The sequence below is a fragment of the Pelodiscus sinensis genome, chromosome 6 (genome assembly GCF_052426305.1).
Source record: "Pelodiscus sinensis isolate ZL-2025 chromosome 6, ASM5242630v1, whole genome shotgun sequence".
Taxonomy (NCBI): Eukaryota; Metazoa; Chordata; order Testudines; family Trionychidae; genus Pelodiscus; species Pelodiscus sinensis.
The window spans coordinates 55391672-55414793 of record NC_143057.1 but is presented as its reverse complement, the minus strand read 5'-3'; the positions used below and the strand labels follow the sequence as shown (position 1 = coordinate 55414793).

The window sequence follows — 23122 nt, the reverse complement described above, 5'->3', positions numbered from 1 at the left end:
GTTTGTTTATACAACATGATCTGTTTTGTCTTAGCTAAATCTTGTATTTAATATACCCTTTATCTGGAAAAGGGAACAACTTGATCCTGCACTTTTAGTAGATTTGAACAAATAAGTCTCTTAATATTTTGACCTTAACTATAGAAAATGTGAAAATTTATTTGATCATAGACCTGGTTTTAAGTAGAAGGATTTCAGTAAATTTCAGTAACAAATGTAGAAAATTTCATGACAAAACAGAAACTGAATTCCTTTTCAAACACTGCAGCCATGAAATTTTTATTTATTTTTTTTTTTTTACAAAATCAGTCCTTATTTTCGACCAGCTTTAAGTTTGTGACATGTCCCTTATGTTTAAAAAGTGTTGGTTCGCTGAAGAAGTTTCAACATAAGTACATCAATGTTTTGTACATATTACAGCTGCTGAGTTTACACATTGTTTGCTGACAGCACTGAGCATTTATATGGAAGAAGTCATAGATAACTTATATCTGCACCCAAATTTTATCCCTAAAGAAAAAAGACATTATATTTCCTCTTCCAGGATAGCTGTTAAGTTCATCAATCCTCTACTTCAACTACAAATGGTTCTTTTACAGCTATTTTTCCACTGTTCACGATCACACAGTCTTGAAGAGGCTGGTCGTGTTCATCTGTCTGCTGAAGTTCTATGGCGTGCACCACATTCTATTAAAACAAAACAGTTACATTTAGTAAAGAAAACAAGGTTTGCTAATATCTAACACAAGACAAAAGCATAAAAACTTTTTTTTTTTGCACATTTTGTAGATGGGCTTTTTCTCGCACCATTCCCACATAAACTTAAGCCAGGGGTAAGTAATAACCCACGGCCTCATAAGGAGCATGAATTCAAATGCTATGTGCCCTGGTATCAAAGGTGGACCATTTTTTAGAAAAAGCACCTAATGATATCATAGCAAAGGGGGAACTGAAAGTATCCTTACAGCTGATAAAGCTAACAAGCATACAGTTCTATCCATGCTCTATCATCAGACATTGAATCCTGAAATCATAAAAGCTGCATAGTAATTTTCTTCTAAGCAGACACTCTACGTGTATTTGGAGTAATCTGATTTCTTCTCTCATAGTCCATATAAATCCTCTTACCTATACCAAAATATTGAGAGTGCATAATGACCACCATTCAGTTAAATATACCTTGTTGGGGATGGGAGAAACACAAGCTTGATACCAGGCACATACTTAAACTATTTAGTAGGACAGAATATAGCTAGGCTTATCAACTATCTGGCCTGAAATGTTTTTGCCAGTTAATGAAGTTCTGATTAAATATTTACTCGAAACTCTTCTGGAGAATTCAAACTTGTGGTGGTGTCTTAAAAGATTTGATCAAAGAAGTCTTCATGTTCTATACAGAAAATATCTATTGAACAGGTTCCACATCTGCCCGCTTCAATACAGAGATAAGGAGAGTGGGGAAAAACAGGTTTTAGGGCAAACTCAAATAGCAGTAAGTGAAGTGAGAGAATGATTCAGCAGGGTTGTGTACAGTAATTAGGCATTTTGTGGTTTTCCACAATAATCAAGAGTCAATGAAATATTTTGTAACTGTACTTTAATATTTTGATGGTGTTGATTTCAGGAATTAATACATATCTGAGTAAATTATTTATTTTCACTATAAGATTCCTTATACAGCAGCCATCATCAATGATATTACCCCTATCTTCCCCATATTTACAAAACTGGGGTGTTAGCTTGAAGAAATGGTAAATTCATAATTAAATGGATAACAAGATTAGTGGAAAAGGAACATGAACTCAAAAAGCACTATCCAATTTAGGACTTCCAAAGGCCTGAATGTCTCCAAACACTGCCTAATAACATTGATTACCTGAGACCAGCGGACAAAGGAGTCGTCAGAAATGGACTAGTCTTAATGGTTAATGGCCTGCATCAAGAAATCTGAAGGTCAAAATGGGTACTTGGATTATATTTTTGCAATGAACATTTGTTGTTTCATAGTTAAGTTACATTTCTCTACCTTGTGTACATTATAGACAATAGAGACCAAAGTCTGCTGTCAACTACAATGGTATAATCAGATTTACACTGTTGAAACAGCTCCAAATTACTATCTGCTTTGATACTACAGTTCTTTTTAAACCTACCATTCCATCAATTACTTTGCCAAATACTACATGTTTTCCATCCAACCAGGAAGGTTTTGTCACAGTGATGAAGAACTGAGAACCATTGGTATCTGGACCAGAATTAGCCATGCTGACCCATCCAATCCCATAGTGCTTGAGTTTGAAGTTCTCATCTGGAAACCTATCTCCATAGATACTTTTTCCTGTGATACAAAACAAAAGAAGGTTTAGAAGTGTACCAGCAGCAATATAATTAAACCCCTAGAATTAAATTTTCCTTTCAGAAATAAGGAAAAACACAGTAAGTACAATGTATTGTAATGAAGACACTTCAGATATTGGATAATCCCAACTCCTTCACTGCTCCATACCATACAGTGAAGATGCTCTAATCCAAAACACTTCATATGTACAAAGGAGTACATTTGAAAAACCTACTTGTTGCCATGGAACAATACTATTTGTTTAGTGACAGCTATGTGATTGGCCTTCTACAATGATTTTAAACACGATAACGGCTACTGGAAAAAAATTAGCCATGTCTATAACTGAACCATTCTATTTCTAACTTGAATTCTTCTTTTTAACACAAAGTCCAGTACGCTAACCCAAATATAGTTACCATCGATGGGAATTTAATTACATTATATATTAAAGTATTACAGGTTGGACCTCACTGGTCCAGCACCCTTGGGATCTGACTAGTCCAGAACAAGGAGTTTGTCAGACCAGGGAAGGTCCCTCCCTTCATGGGCTCTATCCTGCCCCTGCTGCTGCCTCAGCCCCACCGGGCTCTCTAGATGCTGCTGGCCCCCACTGCTGCCGGGGCATAGCTCTGCAGCTAGGGCCAGAGCTTCCTAGCTGCCACTGAGGCTGGAGCTCCTGGGCCACTGGAACTCTGTGGCTAGGGCTGGGACCAGAGCTCCCTGGGGTCAGAGCTCCCTGGCCGGGGTCAGAGCTCCACAGCTGCTGCCGGGCAGGAGCTGCCTGGCCACTGGGGCCAGGGAGCTCCACTGGGGCCAGGAAGTTCCCCACTGTGTTGCCCATCCACCCCCTGACACTGGACTCCTGGCTGAGTTGCTCTCATGCTCCCACCCACAGTGCTCCTGCCCCGCCATCAGAGCTCCCTGTTCCTGGGCTTTGTGGTCTAGAGTCCCGGTTAAGGGAGGTACAACCAGTATTTGATTACAGAAAGGCTGTACTGTTTTTAAAACAAAATTTAGAAGGAAAAAAAATTAACTGGTGTAGGTTTAAACTCCACTGTTATGAGAAGGAGGCTACATGGATCATCTGTCTTACTCTGTATGTACAGTGCCTAGCACATGGGACCCCATTCTCAGATGGTCCCTAGGCATTAATAAACATGACTAATGGTAATACAGTGAGAAAGCAGACAGTGTTCACTGCAGTGCTCTATTGTGTCGTTGGTTCTCTAACCTTCCCTACAATGTACTTTCCCTTTCCGCACAATGTTCCAATGGAGAACCACTGAGCACTGGTATACAAGCACTCAAACTGGTTATGGTTAGAAGGAGTAGGCAGGTAGGAGAGAAAGTACAGAGGAAAATCTAGAAGAAATAATGCCTCCTACTTAGGGGAAACTGCCCCTTTTCAATTAAGTGCTGACTCAAAAAAAAAGCCTGTTCTTGCTATTTCCTGTTGAAAGAACTCTGTGAGTAGGCAGATCATATGATGTAAAAAAGCAATGTAAAAGAGCATAACACTTGTTTTCAAATCTTTCTCTCAGATTTCATCCTTCATTGGTATGAGGTGCTCCCCATATGGATGCATTTCTGAAATGTTTCTAAGTAAGTAAACGGGATTGTGGTGACCTGGAGATGAAGCTTTTAATCAATTACATAGCAGCAGGAAGATGTATGGCCATTCTTGTACATTTTAAGTAGTTAAAGCAATTTTCTCCCTCAACATTTTGATTCTTCTGCTCACGAATGTGATTAGCAGAAACAACTTTACTCAATTATAAGATAAAAAAAGATGACTACTTGGATAACAATGGATTAGGACAGAAATCAGCATGAATTGTGGAACAATGCAGAATTTAGTTCCATGCCTCAACCTTTACAGTCATTAAGCGACTTCTCCCGTAGGAGACTGACAAGAAGAGGAATTCTACGTTCCACTGGAGCACTGGACAAGGATCAGTTTTTGGAATTAAATGATCCACATGATCAACAGCATGTAATGGTAGAAACACTAGCACTTGCATACCAGCATACTGTACTGTAGGTAAAGTCCAGGACATGAACCAAATTAACATTTAAAATGTTCTCCAAAGAGCCTGTGCAACAAAGTGGCAACATTACTATGGGCCCAAAGGAGAAGGAAGATTAGAGGCAGGAGTGTAGACTGCATTCAACCAGGGGTCTAAGCTACTGTGTAGTAATCTTATCTTCTGAAAGTGAATGCAGACCTTATTTACTGCTTTTGTAGCCTATCTCCCTGCAGACAGTATTGAACTGCTCAGCACCACTTAAATCATTTTGCTAGGAATTTAGTTAAAAAGAAAATACTTATAAAGATGGGGGAAGAACAAGAGCAACCCTTATCCCACCATTAGAATTCCTTGCAAAACATACACTATTCTCCCAAGTCAGTTGGAGCCACCCACCATAGTTTTAAAACATTCTCAGCACATAACTTTTTTTTAGATTCAGCTCCATCGCCACAAAACTGATCATATTTCAGTTAACATTATGAAGCATTAATTGTACATATCATCTGGCAACTAAACCTTTGGTAGCTAAAATCCCATGACTCCGGGATCAACTGTTCTAAATATTTCTGTATTTACAATGTCTTTAGCATCCATTGTAACTAAATTAAATATTTGTTCATTTACATATAAAACTATTACAGAGAGTTGGAGGATAATAAGCATGTTACCTCCAGTTCCATCACCCGCTGTGAAGTCTCCACCTTGAATCATGAAATCTTTGATCACACGATGAAATTTACTTCCTTTAAACCCATATCCTTTCTAAAAAAAGCAATAAAGCTCCAAATGAGTATATATACATTTTTATGCAGGACATATATCTATGGGCAAATTAAAAAGAGGCATGCAATCTGAACGATAGGTTTTCACAGATTACAGTATAACGAAAATAAGGAAACAACTGCAAAAGACGACTTTATCAGAGGCCATTGCCACCACCACAGCAAGACACAAAAATACACAAATCAAAATAACGTAGGATATGATACCACAAAAATCAAGGATGGAAGAAGCATACCATTTACATAATAACAAGCCTGTGACACGGCGTCTACCCTGCACTGGCCCTTTAAGGGCAAAAAAACCCATCCCTGAATGAGCGCTGAGAGCAAAGCCCCATCTCAGGCAATTATTGCTAATTAGGACCCAGCTGGGGTTATATAAAGAAGGGTTTCTGGCAGGAGTGAGGAGGACTTGCTCTTGCTCTGGATGCAGAGCAGGAGGGATCTGGCTGCCAGGGAAGCAAGAGGCTTCCTGGAGCTAAAGCAGAACTGGGGGAGGAAGGCAGAGCTGGGGAAGCTCTGGCTAGGCAAGGTCCCAAGTTGCAAGGCTTGAGGCTACTAGGGCTGCAGAGAGGCAACCAGGGTAGGCAAAGACAGCAGGTCCATACCGCCTTGCCAATTATAAGTTGCCATTACAGACTGCAGTTTGCCCTTGAGGCAGCGGCTAGATTAAAACTGGCAAATGGGTCACTGAGGCTACAAGGGTATAGGGGAACTGAGTGTTCCCCAGAGTGCAGAGACTGACTGACTGACTGACTGACACACACACACACAGAGGAGGGCTGAGAAACACTGGAGTGGGCACGGTGGGAGACCAGTGTCCTGAAGTGGGCACCGTGGTCCAAGAGTGATGTTGGTCTGGATTGGAGAGGGAAGTGAGGACACGTGGAGATACCAGCTAGAGGGAGGTGTCCAGGGAGCCAACAGGCTAATCCCAGGGCTACTGGCAGGAGTCCACCCCATGACAAAACCACAATGTTTTTCCTAGTTTAAGAGATCTTTATTGATTTGCAAAATTAAATTTTGAGAATAAAGCTGTGAAAGGTGTGAAAGGATAATAGGTACGTGAGAGAGGCCTATGAGATGGTTCTCCTACATTAGTATCCCCAGAATAAAAAATTGGTGGACAATTAATGTGGAAAGTTCACAATTGAAATGTCATTTTCTAAAGCTTTACTTTTTTCACGTTTTATTCTCCACTCAAACTATGTAAAAGATAGAAAGGAAGAAAACAAACTTACTTCCCCAGTTGCCAGTGCAACAAAGTTCTCAACTGTCTTTGGGACAACTTTTCCAAACAATCCAATTACAATTCTGCCAATATCTTGCTCTCCAATCTTCACATCAAAGAAAACCTGCACATTTTTATGAATCAAATAAAATGATACACATGATAAAAACAAAGACTAAATGGTAAAAGTATAATACAAATAACATTTGGATGGTATTATGTAGAGTTCTAAAAAGCCTACACTTTTTAAGGAAAACCTCTTAATAGCCACTTAATTCACAAATTACGGTGAAGAATGTGCTAAGCATTGTGAATACCAGTTCTGGAGTTTCATTCATCACTTTAAATCACTTTAAAATACTTAGACAGAAAGGTACATTAAAGTTACAATACCAATCCCGTAGACATGTTTCTAAGCTTTTTTCCTGGGTGTAAATACCAAAATATATACAGCAATATAACCATGGTTTGTTGGTAAAGAAATGCCCACTTTTATCATACATTAATATTAAAGTAAGGGAGAAGTTTTAAACAACCAATGCTGCTATTCCAGTTATGTGGACAACAACAGTGAATCACAATATAAGCATATATCCTTAGCACTATTAAATGACTGACTGCAATTGGTCATCAAGACAAAAGCGTACACAATGGAATGTGTTTGGCTAATTAACTATAAGCATTATTTTCTGTTAGAAGCCAGTTGCTTTGCTAAACACAAGGTTAGAACTCTGCCTGGACAAGAAATAAGCATGTTGACTTAGGAAGTTAGAGCTCTCAGTTCTGCAGTGTACGGTTGTTTCTATAAAACCAACTGAAAAAAGCTGTTATAGTATTTTAATAATGTAATTTAGAATATACGAATCAATTTTATTTGAACGTGCAGCAGTTGTTCCTATTTTTAATCTTTTTATAATTACTGTCAGAAAATAAGATATCTTGTACATTTACAAAAATATGAATAAAGACAGTTGGGCCTGCTAAGAAAAACACTAACCCACACACACGCACAGAGTTTGTGTCATACTATGATGTGGTATCTGATGCTTTGTAGTGTACATTAAATATCATGGTCTCTCTCTCGGGTCTTTCATTCTCTCCTAAAACCAAACACTAAAACAAACTAGTATCTCCTGACCTTCCATGGGCTTTTGAATATGAAGGTGGAATATGATTAGATATGTCCAAAGAATGGGGAGAGGGAATTTGATCCATCTAGTCCATTTTCTTGTCACTTGGCACGAACACTCTACTTTTCAGATGAATATATCTAGAATCATTAGTCAATACCAGTCACAGCACAGATTTTAAGAACACGCATGAAAACCAGGATGTCTTTGCTTTGCATTAAGACAAATTTAAGAAAAGCATGGATTTTATATCCTGTTCTGAGGGGTGTAAAATCCCATTTAATCAGTTAAACATTAGGTTAACCTAATATTTAGCTGGTTAACTCACTAAGCGAGATCCTGGACCAGGAACTACTCCAGCCTTCCCCAGGGCCTGACAGGGCTGGAGCGGCCCTCTGCTCACAGCAGGTTGAAAGTGGAGGGGAAGGAGGGGGGGAGGGGAATGGAAGAGGTGCTCTCAGGTACCAGATAACCATTATCTGATAAACATCACCTATTCCCATCCCTACTTCAACCAACTTCCTTAATTATCTCACATTTGTTTTTAATCACCATGAAATAGAAAGCATGCATGTATTATGTAATGAAGTACACCAGTTTCCAACAGGTGTGAGCATCCTGAGACATCCATATGGCTTGGCATGTTCATCTCCTATAAATTATTGTCTGTTTATGAGTGGAATCAGCAGAACTGATGCAGGATTCACTGAGTGCCTACTGCTTTTAAATCAATACACTGGGGCCTGTTAAATTAAGATAAATGTTCTCTTAATTGATACCAGAATGTATGGTTGACTCATATCTGGCTGATTTCATAGTTCTTGCTTTTCAAGTATTGGCAAGTAGGGGTAAGAATAGAATAACTAATTGCAACACAACACAAAGGACAGATGGCAAAGCAGTAAACTGATCCAACTTTCCATACTGCAAGATTTAAAAAATATTCCCTAAAGGAGAAGGTAGGCTATGACTGAACTTTATCTCACAGATGGTTAAAACACTAGTCAAGCCACTGAATACTAGAAAACTGATCCAAATAGAACTTCAATGCTTACCAGGTAACATGCTATCGGATGCAGCAACCCTGTGCAGAAGCAGCCTCAGAAGCAGCAGCAGCTCTGCCAGCCCTGCGTGAGGCTGCCACTTCTGACTCCACACAGGCTGGGAGCCAGTAACCCCACACGGGGTCCAAGCAGCAGCCCTTTCCATCCCCATGTGGGCTGGAAGCAGTTGGGCTGGAGCAACTTAATAAATGGGACTTTATATCCTTATCGGTAATTCCAGGGTGCAAAATACATCAGGAGGATAGGACAGGTCATGTTGGCAGAGGACTGGTATAGAACCAAATGAAGTTAAAAATCTTAATGAACCAAACTATACTATATCATCTTTTTGCATAGTAATTCCAAGTTCTAATAAGAATATAGCAAGGCTATATTACTGACCACATGACCAGGATGGTGACAGTGACTGTGAAATAATTACAGAGATAGGAGAGGCTATAAAAGTAAAAAGCTCAGAAATGATGCGGGATTTCAACTACCCTCATACTGACTGGGTACACAGCTCCACAGGATGAGATGCAGAGATAAGAGTTCTTTGATACTTTAAATGACTGGAGCAGCTAGTCTTAGAATTCACAAGAGGAGAGGCAATTCTTTAGTCCTATGCTGATCACAGGATCTGATCCAAGAGGTGACTATAGGTGGACCACTTGGTAATAGTGTCCATAATATAATTCATTAAACTTTTCTGTGATGATGAAAACACTACAGCAGCCCAACACTGCAGCATTTCATTTCAGAAAGGGGGACTATACAAAAATGAAGGGGTTAGTCAGATAGAAATTAAAAGGTACAATACCCTAAGTAACATTCCTGCACAGAAACATTTTAAAGACACTATAATAAGTGCCAACTTATTGTAATAAGCTCAGTTTAAATGTATACCCCCAAATTAAAGAAACATGGTAAGGAATCAAAAAAGTACCACCCCAGCTAAGCAACCAAGTAAAAGAAGCAGAGAGAGACAAAAAGGCAGCATTTTAAAAGAGAAAGTTAAATTGTACATCAGAAACAGGAAGCCTGCTAAACAACCAATGGGGCCACTGTAAAATTGAGATGCTAAAGGAGTATTCAAGGACAAGGCCACGGCAGAGAAACTAAATGAATTAAATGCATCAGCCTTCATGGCTGAGGATGTGAGGGAAATTCCCAAATCTGAGACATACTTTTTAGGTGGTAAACCTGAGGAACTGTCCCAGATTGAGATGTAATTAGAGGAGGTGGTTCGATTAAACAGTAATAAGTCACCAGACCCAGATAGCATTCATCCAAGAGTTCTGAAGAAACTCAAATGTGAAATTGCGAAACTATTAACTGTGGTTTGTATCCTATCCTTTAAGTCAGCTTTTGTACCAAATGACTATAGGATAGCTAATGTAACATCAATTTTTTAAAAGGGCTCCAGAACTGATCCTGATGACTACAGGCTGGTAAGTCAAACTTCAGTACCAGGCAAACTGAAAGAAACTATAGTAAAGAACAGAATTGTCAGATAAATAGATGAACATAATTTGTTGTGGAAGAGTCAACGTATTTTTTTTAAAGAAAAATCATGCCTCACCAATCTACTAGAATTTGTCTGAGGGTCAATCTACTAGAATTTTTTGAGGGTCAACACATATGTAGACAAGGGGGATCCAGTGAACATAGTTTACTTAGATTTCCAGAAAGCCTTTCACAGGTCTTCCACCAAATGCTAAAAAGCAAAGTAAGCTCTCATGGGATAAGAGGAAAGGTCCTCTCATGGATTCATAACAGGTTAAAAAATAGGAAGCAAATCATAGGAATAAATGGTTAGTTTTGAGAAAGGAGACAGGTAAATACCGTAAAATCTCGAGTATAATGCGCACCTATGTATAATGCGCATCTGCCTTTTAAAGGTCAAAATTCTTGAATAAACTAAACTCTTATCTATAATGCGCACCCCCATTATACTCAAGATTTTAAGGTATGCATCGGAAGGAAGGCCCCCTGCCCAGCTGAGCTCACGCCTGCCGCAGGGTCCCCCTGCCCAGCTGAGCTCATGCACGCTGAGCTCTCGCCTGCTGGCGGGAAGGGAGATCTCCCCCGCCCAGTTGCCAGCACGCTGAGTTCGTGCCTGCTGGGGGAGCATTCCCTGCCCAGCTGTCCGCATGCCGAGCTCGCGCCTGCTGGGGTAGCCTCCCCTGCTCAGCTGTCCACGTGCCGAGCTCGTGTCTGCCAAGGGAGCCTCTCCTGCCTAGCTGCTGGCGCGCCGAGCTCACGCCTGCCGGGGGAGCGTCCCCCGCTCAGCTGCCAGCGCGCCGAGCTCGTGCCTGCCGGCCCCTCTTCTCCAGTCCAGCCCAGCCCAGCCCAGCCCGTGCCTGACCCCCTTCCCGCCCAGCTCGTGCCTGCCAAGGGTGAATTTAAAACTTTTTTTAAAAACCTCCTATGGATAATGCGCACCCTGATGTTGACGTTAAAAAAATGGGAAAAAAATTGCACACTATACTCGCAACTTTATGGTAGTGGTATTCCTGAGGAGTCTGTACTGGGACCAATCTTATTCTGTATATCCATAAATGATCTGGAAAAGGAGGACAATCACTGAGGTGGCAAAATCTGCAAATGATGAAAAATTGCTCAGGACACTTAGGTCCATGGAAGACTAAGGATGGAAGTGACTAGTAAACTACCTGATAAGCAAATGCTTATCAGGAAGTCAAGAAGGAACTCGACTAGTCAATAGGCACTTCCACATTCTGCCTTTGAAATGCAGCACACCGCGTGGAACCCAGGGCCAGCGGAAATCCAGCTGACTCCGGGCTCCATGTGGTTCTTCTGCTCTGAAATGCACAAGAGCCCCAGTTGGGGACTCTTGTACATTTCAAAGGTGGAACACCTCACTGAGTCCCCAGCTGAGTCCCCAGCTGATCCCGGGCTCCAAGCAGCGCTGCCACTTTGAAATGCTGAGAGAAGCATGTCAAAGTGGCTTGGAGCCCAGGATCAGTCGAGGACTCCTCAGCTGACCCCGGGCTCAGTGCGGCACTGCCGCTTTAAAAGGCTGGAGGGAGCCTGGGCTCTGCACGGTGCTGCTGCTTTAAAATGCTGCCACAGTGTTTCAAAGGGGCAGAGCTGCATAGAGCAGGGACCCCGGGCTTCATGTGGTGCTGCTGCTCTGAAGTACCCCTGACAGAGGCAGTGGCGGGGGGGGGGGGGGGGGAGAGAGAGTGATTAGTCGACTATCCTGTCGTCTGCGATTCCCCCCCAGTTCCCTCCCAGCACCATCTCAGCAGGAGACAGGGGCAGCAGGGAAACGGCATGCGCGGGGATTGAAACAGTCCCACTCGTGTCTGTTCCACTGCTGCTCCTCTCCTTTTGAATGTACAAGAGCCAACTGTGGCTCTTGTAATTTCAAAGGAAGAGGCACAGAAGGGAACCCGTGCCAGTGGGGACTGCTTTGCAGGCGGCTATTATACATTTCAAAGGGAGAGGCGCAGGGGGGAAGCGAGTGCCCCCCCTTGTCTAATCAAGTAGTCAATGTAAATTCCATCGACTACTCAAATAGCTGATTAATCAAAATTTAACATCCCTATGACAGATTGCAAAGACTTTAAAAAGGATCTCACAAAACTGACAAGTGGGCAACAAAATTAGAGAAGAAATTCAATGTTAATAAATACAAAGTAATGTACGTTGGGAAACATAATCCCAACTATACTTATCAAATGATGTATGTATAAATCAGCTGCTATCACTCAAGAGAGAAATGCTGGATAGTTCTGGAACAACAGCCACTCAATGTACAGCTGCAGTCAAAAAAACAAACAGAACGATGGGAATCATTAAGATATACATATGATATTTTCTGTCTTATTGCCTCTTTATAAATCCATGGTATGCCTGCATCTTGAAAACTGTGTGCAGATGTGGTTGTCTCATTTCAAAAAAGATATATTAGAATTGGGAAAAGGTTCAGAAAAGGGCAACAAAAATCATGTTAGGCTATGGAATACCTGTCATATGAGAAGAGATTAGTAAGACTGGGACTTTCAGTTTGGAAAAGAGATGACGAAGAGGGGATATAACAGAGATGTGGAGAAAGAAAATATGGAAGTTATTTACTCCTTCCCATAACACAACAACCAGAAGTCAACAAATTAAATTAAATAGGCAGCAGGTTTAAAACACATAAAAGGAAGTATTTCTTCATATAATGCAAATCAAACTGTGGAACTCCCTGCCATAGGATGTTGTGAAGACAGAACTTTAACAGATTTCAGAAAAGAACCAGATAAATTCATGAAGGATAGGTCCATCAATGGCTATTAGCCAGGGTGGACAGGGATGGTGACCCTACCCTGTGTTGTGAGGGCTAGGAATGGGCTTCAGAGATGGATCACTTGATAATTACCTGTTCTGTTCATTCCCTCTGGAGCATGTGGAATTGGCCTCTGTTGGAAGACAGAATACTGGGCTACATGGACCTTTGGTCTGCCCCAGTATGGTGGTTCTTATGTTCTTAATATTAAAATAGCCCCAGGAGCTAACCCTGCTGCAGTTCTGCCTTTTAAATGTATTAAAAGCCCAGTGGCTCTTAATTTATTTAAAAAAGCAGAGGTGCATCATCTGGGACCGAGCGCAAGCCAGTACAGCTGATTCCCGGCTCACGCTTGGTTGCCCAGCTGCGCCTCTTCTCTTTAAATGTATTAAGCACCCAGCACCGGCTCCTGCTCTCCCTTCTTTCTCCTCCCCCTGCTGCCTGTCTTTGACAGAGGCAGCAAGGAGTGGGGGGAGCAACTAGTGAGTCACTACTCGACTACCCGATAAGCATGTGCTTTTTGGGTAGTCGACTAGTTGCTTATATCCTGACAGTGTAACCTCATCTTTTTATATTTCACTTGCATAATATTGCCACAAAAGGCCAAACACTTAGCAGAAATCAACATATATGTATTTGGATAATGAAAACATTTCATAAGATTAAATAAGATACCAAGTAAAATAAACTGCAGCTCTATGTCTCCATGGTTCAAATCATAGTCTAACCACCAACTGATTGGAGCTAGGAAAAAGATTCTCCAAGAAGCAAATTATTTTATAATTATCCACTAGAGTTTCTTGCATCTTCCTCTGAAGTTTGTGCCAAGGGTTGATGCAGAAATTCCTGTGTTTCCCTAGCTCCACTGACGCAAGACAGAAATACTAGGCACTAGTACTAACTCCAGTGTCAATTTTGCCTTTTCATTACTCATACAAACATGCATTCACAGGGATTTTGTTAAAGTTGCAGTCTTACAATGTTTGACATTAGAAGGGCTCCTTGGAGCAGATCCCAGATGTAATGGCAATGCCTCCAATGGACTCCCACTGATTTCAGTCTACTCCACGAGAATTTACTCGCCATTCCACCCAGTGCTATGTAAATGACATCAAAAGGGTGTTCCAATCCCTAACAACCATGTGTGGCACTCAAGTATCAGTCTTTATAAACATCACAGCCTGCATGAAAAGTAAGTCCCCTTAACCCCAGGGTAAAGATTTAGGAAACAGGTTACGGAAGCAGTCATCTGAGGAAGTAGGTTGTGCCCAGGAAAGCTCATGATACCAGCTACGTGTTTTGTTAGTCTTTAAGGTGCAACTAGACTGTTGTTTTTAAAGTTTTTTCAGAGAGCCTAGATCCCACTCCTGAGCTCAGCTCCTGTAGCTGGATGATGGACACCTACTGCACGTGGTTTTAGCACAGATACTTACCTCTCCCCGGCATAACCGTTACTAGCCACTACCCTGGCCACTTTTCAACTTTCTTCATCGCCTGACCTAGGTGCCTCTCAGCCGTGCCACGCGGCAACACGCGAGCACGGGTCCTACGAGCCCTCCCCCACCAGCTCCAGCTGTTGCTCGGCCCGAGTTTAAAACGCCGCGCCCCGGGAGTCTCACACAGGGAGGGGGCGGGCTGCTGCCAGAGAGCGCTCCCGCGGGGGCAGGCAGCGACCGGCTCAGCGCGCTGCACCCCTGCCCCGGACACCCCAGGCGTGGGACTGAACGGGGGGGCGGCGCTGCAGCGGGCTGTGTCCGCAAGAGGGGCCAGCCCCGTCCCTCCTGCCGCGGGGCTGGAGTCACCTTGGCTGTCACGGTGGGTCCCCTCTTCTTGAAGCCCCCAGCCGCTAGGGGCCGCGCCAGGAGGCAGAGGCAGCACAGGGCCCAGAGAAGGGGCGGGCGGGGCAGTGGAGCCGGCGGCAGCGACCTGGCGGCGGAGCGGCCCATCGCCTGCTGCTGCGCCGGGCCCGGGGAGGGTGGGACGCGGCGAGGGGCGCCTGCGCCCGGCTCCTCCCGCTGACACGGTGGCGAGGGGCGGAGGCAGGGAAGCCTGGGCCCCGCGCGGCGGGCGCGCCAGCAGGAGCAGGGGTGCCCCGGGGGGAGGTGGGAAGCCCCTTTTTCTCCCGCCTGCGCAAGCGGAGCCGCGGGGCATCCTGCCCGGCTCTGCCCCCGCAGCAGGGGGGCTCGGCGCTGCCCTGCTACTAGCGAGAGTGGTGCTCGCCCAGCCCCGGAGGTGCGGGAGCTCTGGCCAGCCCAGACCCCGCCCTGCAAGCCCGGCCGGGGCCCTGCCACGCTGGTGGGGGAGGAGCCCGCGGACCTGGGAGAGAGCCTGCAGTGGCCGCCGCCTGCTTAGCCTCTGCCCTGGCGCCACAAGTGCGGCTAGGCTAGGCTAGGGGACCGTAGGGCCAGCGGGGCTCTTAGCTGCTCCTTGAAGGCCTAAAGGTGCGCTGGGAATCTTGCGCACAAACCAGCGGTGAAAGTAAGCGGGGGCGGCTTGGTGCAGCTCTGGCAAGAGCGGGCTGAGCTGCGACAAAAGCCCAGCAGGGAGCTGTTAGGGTCCTGGGTTGCAATGGGACAGTCCCTGTAAGAAATGAGTTACCGTCACCTCCGGGATAAACTCATTGGGCGCACCCTTGTGGAGGGTTAGGTGTCTTCACACTCACTTACGAGCTGTTGGGAGTGACTGGTGCAGCACCCAGCACAGAGTAACCCTGATCGTGGCTGGGCCTTTATGTGGGGAGGGCTGGATAAAAAAGGGTGATGCTAATGCTGCAGAATATAGACAAGTGAGCCATACCACCGGGATAGGTGTGACACGATCTGAGTAGAAAAGAACAGCGTGGTACCAACCTGTAACAGTCCACTGAGCCCATACTACTCCTATCTAGGAATCTAATGTGCTAATCCTGTCCCATGGACTTCAGTGAGAGATGTTCCTACATATATCTGAGGGCACAACTTGCTCCAGGGGAATCCAGCCAGGGTATCTTGGTTGAAGGGGTAGAAGTTGAGGGATGTAATTGAAAACTGACCCTTCTTGTTTGGGGTTATTTTGTTTGTGTTCTGTGTAAATCTTTGGGAAGCTACACAAGGATGAATAGAAAATAAAAATTGATATACAAAAACATTTCCGAAGTTTGCTTAGTGTTTTATTCCTGGGCAGTGTTCCCTGTAAGTTGAGCACTTGGGAGGCCACTAAGGAGAGATTCAACTACTACCCAGCTGATTAGCAGAGCACCCACCCCTGGCAGCATATGTTTCTACAAGTGGTGCACATCTGCATATGTCTCAGTGCACATACCAAAACTTATTCTGCACATGGATGGAAAAAATTAGAGGGAACATTGCTTCTGGGGACATTCAGCATCAAAAAATTAAAAATTCTGCAAGCTATATTTGTAAAAAGAACACTATACAATCATGTCAATTTCTGTTATTTTGGTAATTTATTTCAAAATGCCTGTCAGCAAGTATGTGTGTAACAATACAGACACACACAAAAATTCGTCCATGAGTAGACTTAAAGAAATCCCTGTGACAACCCAGTTCCTGTTTTTTATCCCTCCTCCTCCCATGACCCAGCTTGGGGGGATGGTGTCAGACACCCTTGCTTGCCCAGATACCCAGCTCTTCCAATCCCAGGGATCCAGAGGGAGAATCAGACTGTTTCTTGGTTCCAAGTTTACATAGTTTCCTGTGTCCCATGCTCTCTGTCCCTCAGGGCACGCTGGAAGCTGCCAGGAACCCTCTGGCTCCCACCACCATCACCTATAATGTCTTTTATGTGTAAGCTGGACTCTGCTGGTCCAGCAGCCCTTAATGAAGGCTAGAAGCACTGCAGCCCATTTCAGTGGAGGAAAGGAATTTTTCGTGCACAGGGTTAATTTCTGCAGAATTCTGCATTGTACAGTGGTGCAGGATTTCCTTATAAGTTGTGTTAACAAGGAGCATGCATAGCTGCACTTGTATGACTTTCCTTTTAAAGAGGAACAGGACTGTATGAAATGCAAGCCATTCGATTTGTGTAGCATTCCAACTCCAACACCCATCACCCACGCGCTCCAACCCATTAGCAAGGATGGAAGGTAGCTCCTGCTCCAGCAAATCATTTTAACTGTGCCTTTGGCTAGTTTTCTTATCTGGACAGGAAAAAAATGAATATGATATTCCTCCTGAACATTGATGCTCCCCCATCCCCATCTTAGACTTTTACTTTGAGTCTTCCAGGAAACTTTGTAGTCTCCAAAGTTTCTGTGTCTGAGTAAAAATGGAAGGTATTCACTAATTTTTCTCTGAATCTTTTAAATGTAATTTCATATCTACACTATTAACCTTTCTGCTGCACCTGCTCTTTGATTCTTGATTGTATGGAGATTGTGATCAGTCAGTGAAAGTAAAAAATGTAGTTATCCAGCATGACAAAAAATGGTTGTCAGTGACTATAAGGCAGAATTGAAATGTAAAGAAATGATCCCATATATCGGGCCCTTTAAACTCCATTTCCACAGGAAAGGGGAAAACAGCAGTGGTTCAGAATCTGGGAACCCAGTTTCTCCTAGTAATGCTGCTTGAGGAACTGCTGTAATTGAGAGCAGGTATCTGCGAGGAATGCATGTGAGCTGAAGATTCTGCAGCCTCTACACCCTGACAGCCATGAAAAGTGATGGTGATTACAAGGCTCTTGTGGTTTTCAGATGATAGTTGTTTTTGGGGAGTGGGCAGGTAAATGTTGACTGACTTAAAATTTGTAGGAAACTTATTAGTCTATGCTCTGATTTTCCAAGGGGACCCTTGCTGCTGTGCAGAATTCATGGTTCTTACAGGCGCCCCACCCATGAAGATGAGCTGGAATTCCTAGTGAGCTTCTGTGCACGGAGCAAGACATTTATTTGGTTTGAAGTCTGCTGGTTAGTTTTGTTGACAAAATAATAACTTTTTAATGTTCATGTAGGCAGTATCACTATTTTGTTAATGGCACCATTGGGGGTAATTCTGCTGCACAAAAATATTGATGTTTAAAATCAAAGTACACTGGAAGAGTTAGTGTTTCATACATTAGGTGCTAGTGTTCTTTAACCAGAACAGTAATTGACTGAGCATCTTTTTTATGTTGGTGTAAGAAACCAAGGATCCCTAAGAATTAAGGTTCAGTTGACTGCCCAGTGTTCATTATATTATATAATACCAGGCAATGTGACTTTCTATTGAGTTAGCATTTATGTAAAAATATAACAAAATTTAATACAAAACTGTACTAGTTTATTACATTTCACAGATATAAAGAGCAGTGAGCCAGGCCATGTTAACATTGTTAGAGTATAGTTAAGGTTGAAAAGAGTGTAAAGAGATAGCACCAGCTGAATCAATTTCACTATGGACATAGCTCCAATTACACTCACAAGAATTAAAGGTTAAAAACATGGAAGGGATTACTTAGTGTACCCATCTCTTCCATCTTCAACTTAATTTGCCCACTAGTGATCTTTATTAATGAAAATGTATTCTTGGCTGTTGGACTTTCAGAAGAATGATGTTAGTGATGGAACAAGGCTGGATATGTCTTGCCCTTGTTATAAATAGATAGTGATCGTTGACAGTATCATTGTCTATTTTTTATGTTAAATGTTTTATGCTTTAATGTGGTTGAGAGAAAAGCTGTACAGTATAAAAGTGTTGAGGAGGGGAATTATTGCTCTTTGACTAAAAAAGTCAAGATACTTATGTGTGCAAGTGATGAAAAGAATGCTGACAGTACAAGAGAAAGAGTCAATGCCACCTAGTTTCTATTAGTAATGCATGAATCACTAAGAACAGAAATATGAATGAATGATTGGGCCCTAAATCTTGCTTTTATGAGCACTGTCCATGCAACCCTGGGATATAAGAGTAATATGTGATCTTCAGTATGTTGCTGTGTATCTTTTTTTTTAAGCTTATATATCTCCTGTGTGCTAAACGTGGGCAGAAATATTGTTTTACATACTAACATGTTTTGTCATAACTATTGTTTTTAAATAGATCAAGTTATATGAAGCAATCCAGACAGAACTCCTGTGGCCTGTTGAAAGAATACGTTTCAACTCTAGATTGGGAGGAACAGTATACCTCAGTTCTTTTGGAATGTTTTGTGTTGAGGCTTGTTGTCTCTTGGTACAATCAGTGAAACATATTCAAATATAGCTTGATGTCTTTCAGTTTAACCGTAAGAATAAACAGAGGTGTTTCAGAGCATTTGACTGTTTTGTTTTGTTTTACAAATGAATATTTGTAAACAGAGCTAAGCATATAGCAGCTGACAGATTTTGATTTCTAGTAGTACTGGTATTAGCAGTAATTTCATAGCTTCCTTTCAGCACTATAAGATACTAGAGCAGTGGTCCCCAACCATTTGGGGTTGCCGGGCGCCAGGGGGCATGGCCGTTCGCCCGCCGGGCGCCCGGGGGGGCGGGGCCCCCCCGAGCGGGGGCCCCCCCCATAGCCGCATTCCCGGGGCCGGCGCTGGCGCTCTCTTCCCCCTCTCCCCCAAGCGCCGCGCGCCCAGGGCCGGCGCTGGCGCTCTCTCCCCCCCCCTTCCCCAAGCGCCGTGCGCCCGGGGCCGGCGCTGGCGCTCTCCCCCAAGCGCCGCGCGCCCGGGGCCGGTGCTGGCGCTCTCTCCTCCCCTCCCCCATGCGCCGCGGGGGGTCAATCCACGGTACTAGAGAGTTATGATTTACTGTTGAGATTTAGGAATATTTCATGCACAAACTGTACTAATATATCATATCACACAGGTAAAAAATTCTGGGCATAATATAGAATAATAATACTATGCATTTCTATAACTGCTTGACCACTGCCATTAATAAAGCTTGGAAGAAAACCCTGTGTCCAGTACAGGCCGTCCTCGCTATAAGTCCAAGACATGTTCCAAAAAACTTGGACTTATAGCGAAACAACTTAAAGAGGGGATTTTTTTCCCCATGGCTGACTTCTATTTGCCCAAATTTTTGTGTGTGAGACTTAAGAGCGGGGAATGGGAGGACTTATAATGCATCAGTTCCTACAAGTGTCAACAACTTTAGTGTGGAACGGATGTATGTCAGGGTGACTTATAGTGGGGAAGCGGGGATACCCTGTAGTATTTCCATGAGCAAGCCTTTATTATGGAATTTCCTGACTTTGGGTTTAATTCAGAAACTTGAAGTCAATGGAGTTGTCAGCTTACTTCAGTCATGAATTTCGCCTTATATAATTTCAAGCTGCCATGCCATGACTTATTTGTATTTAATTTTAGTATATTGCTTGCTAAAGCTACACATGTTCTTAAAGTTAACTGGGTGCATGTGTGTTTGCAGGATTGGGATCTTAGAAATTACACCACTTCTTTTTATATATATATTCTATGTCATAATAAGATAACGGTAGTAAAAATTAGGGCTATAGTATACTTGAAAGAGCCAGAAGGGGAAAAAATCTAACCAAAATACTATATATGGTCTTCATCAGTAATGGTGAAAGAAGTGTTTTCTTTTTCTTTTTCCTTATGGACTTTAGGAGGGTGGGGTATATATCATACTTACTGTCTGTTCTACTAAATCACTCATAAATTGGCTTAGACTTCTCCTGTCATCTGGTGCACTTACTGCAAAATAAATGTGTCCTTTGCTCCAGAAGAGTGCCTTCCTTTTCATGGCTAGTTATTAAGCTTTTTAAGTTCTGTGTCCATATACAATTTTTAGCTGTCACGTTTCCCTCTCTAATAGTCAAAACAATTATTTAGGTGATCCATGCATCATGTTTCAAAAATATTGCAGCTGGAGCAAGAAACCTTTATGGTTTTGAGCACAATTATTTACAAAACATCTGATCCATCTGTAATTGCACCCATTGCTGGAGTTAGTAAGCATCTAGCATACAGTAACTAATTTGAATTCTGCGCTTTAACATATTTCTGATAACTCCACAGTTAGCCAAATTTCCTCACAAAAATGTGGACAGTCAGATATCTTGGTTTTCAAAACAAATTATTAAAACTCCATTCTGGCATTTGCAAACTAAGCAGTGTTTGCTCTGACTAATCACCACTTGTAATAAAGATTCTAGAATCAGAATAATTTATCCTCTGGATACTTAAACATATACTAAAGTTTAGGCATGAGAATAGTCCCACTGATATCAATTTAGCTCACATGTTTAAAAGTTAAGCATATATATTAAGTGTTTGAAAGATCTGAGTCTTTGTTAACAACTAGTAATAATAGTTGTAGAAATATATAATATGTGAGCCCAATCACAATGGAGCACCATTGTACAGATAGCCTTGTAAGGTGATTTCAACAAAAATCCCAAATATGGCAAACTTGGTTGAGCAAAAAAAAAAAAAAAAAAAGTCGCTAAGCCTTTAAATGGCCCCCGCACTCCTCATTCCCTTACCCCCGCCAGATGCAGCAGAGGAAAACTGTCCCCGCCGGGCTTCCATCCAAGGGAAATAGGAAATACTGGACATTTCACATGTCCAATATTTTCTGGGTTTTTTTACCGGATGGGGGACCCGAATACCAAACTGTTCGAGCGAAAACCAGACACCTGGCAACCCTATGTACAGAGCACTGTACAGACACAGGAAAGACAATTCCTGGCCTGAAGGGCTTACAGTATAAAGACACAACATGATGAAGACTAAGGGGCCCAGTTACAAAAAACAAGCAAATGACTATGGTGAAGAATTGGCATAGCTTCGTTAGCTACATGGCTTGTAGTTAATCTTTTAATTGTTTTAATTAGCATGACATAAGGAAGAAGGGAGTAGAAAAAGAAAAGTAGGTGAAGAGGAGTAATTAGCTGTTCATTACCTCTCTAGCCATGTTCATCAGGCTGGGTTTGTAGGAGCATTGCAGTGATAGCCTTCAGAAGGCATCTGAAGGATGATAAATACATGGTAGTGGTGTTTCAGGTTTTATCCAGAGATTTTTCCTGTGCAAAAGAGACAGCGGAGGAGAGGGTCCGGAGGTGTTTAAAGAAGATACTGACCTACAGAAAGCAAAGCTTGGTAATTCTCATATAGCAAAGGTAAAGGAGACAATGAACATCATAATTTTTTTTAAAAAAACATGAATAATCTAGTAGCACCTTAAAGAGTAACAAAATGTGTAGATGGTATCATGAGCTGTCCTGGGCACGACCCACTTCTTCAGATGAATGGAGTTATTAAAGGTCCAGTTTCTAAATAAATAAATAAAGGGTGTGGGGAAGGGGAGAAAAAAGAAAGGGGGAAAGTAATAGCCAGTTAGAGTGTCAATGCTTCATGAAGCTGATAGAGAAGGTACTAGTTGTTCTTAAGTACCCATTGTTTGTTTGTTTTTTGTCATTAGGATGTGGAATGTAGCAGGCCATCCAGTCAATGTCTTCATTCATACCTCTGTTATAGGAATCAAACTTGTAAATTAAATTAAGTTCTGTAGCTGGCTTTTGAAATTGGTTTGAAATAATACGGTGACTTTGAGATCCATTAATGAGTGCCCAGGCGAGTTAGCTAGAGTACTCTATATATTGGTCCTCAACAAAGGCAAACACCTAGTGCTGCTTCCACCACTAGCAGTTAGATTTGTAGTAAGGCACTTCCCACTTACAGGTAATGTGGTAATCTTTTCAAGATGTGATCAATTGACATAGACACCTGTCAGGGCTTTTCCCCACTCTGGCACTTCAAGTGCAGAAGATGGGGGCCAGCAAGAGACATTAAATACCTTGCCTCTATAGACTCTGCTTATAAAAACTCCCCAGAGTCACAGATTCACTGACTTTGGGAGGTAGCTGCCACCATCAAGTGATATAAACACTGAAAAACAGGAAGAAACACTTGAATTCCTTCCCCAGGGGTGCCCCCAGCTTTTTTGCCACAAGAGAGCTTGAAAAAAGCAAAACAAAAAAACCACAGAAAACAAACTTTCTCTGATAGCTGACCTCTTAGTCTTATGCATGCATACACACACACACACACACAGACCTCCTGTTTCCTTCCAGGAAACAAGAATCAAATCATTGCCTTAAAAAAAGGTGATTTTATTAAAACAAAAAGATATACTTGATAAAACATACTTGGTTTCTAGGTGTTCCAGAGCAACTGAGTAAAACAAATTAAAACACAGAGAACATCTCTGGGTACACTCTTGAATAGTGAATGGGGGAGGGAAGGCATAGATGCACACAGAGAAGTTGAACCAAACAACCAAAACAAAGAAAAATGCCCTGATCATGACTAAATACACATTTTCCCTTTACTCATGA

The 23122-nt window shown here is 42.5% G+C and overlaps 1 protein-coding gene and 1 long non-coding RNA gene across 2 annotated transcripts; one reads left to right on the top strand and one right to left on the bottom strand.

Moving 5' to 3' along the window:
• Positions 1 to 276: 276 nt before the first annotated feature.
• On the bottom strand, positions 277 to 14859 carry PPIC (peptidylprolyl isomerase C). The gene is made up of 5 exons (XM_075931940.2): positions 14660 to 14859; positions 6395 to 6508; positions 5040 to 5133; positions 2154 to 2338; positions 277 to 687 (listed from the first exon to the last, which is right to left on the bottom strand). Exons 1-5 carry the CDS (start codon positions 14801 to 14803, stop codon positions 562 to 564), a joined length of 663 nt encoding a protein of 220 aa, XP_075788055.1. The 5' UTR covers positions 14804 to 14859; the 3' UTR covers positions 277 to 561.
• Positions 14482 to 19121, top strand: LOC142829871 (uncharacterized). Its single transcript, XR_012904749.2, has 3 exons — positions 14482 to 14672; positions 17641 to 17763; positions 18875 to 19121. It is a non-coding gene; the product is annotated as an uncharacterized LOC142829871 (long non-coding RNA).
• The last annotated feature ends 4001 nt before the right edge of the window (positions 19122 to 23122 follow it).

What these genes read in the sequence shown, in the direction of transcription:
- PPIC (XM_075931940.2), bottom strand. Translation starts at nt 14,803, where the DNA reads ATGGGCCGCTCCGCCGCCAGGTCGCTGCCGCCGGCTCCACTGCCCCGC. An exon ending in GACCCACCGTGACAGCCAAG is followed by an intron (nt 6,509 to 14,659) that starts GTGACTCCAGCC and finishes AAAAATGTGCAG; the next exon opens with GTTTTCTTTGATGTGAAGAT. An exon ending in GCAAAGTAATTGATGGAATG is followed by an intron (nt 688 to 2,153) that starts GTAGGTTTAAAA and finishes TTGTTTTAATAG; the next exon opens with AATGTGGTGCACGCCATAGA.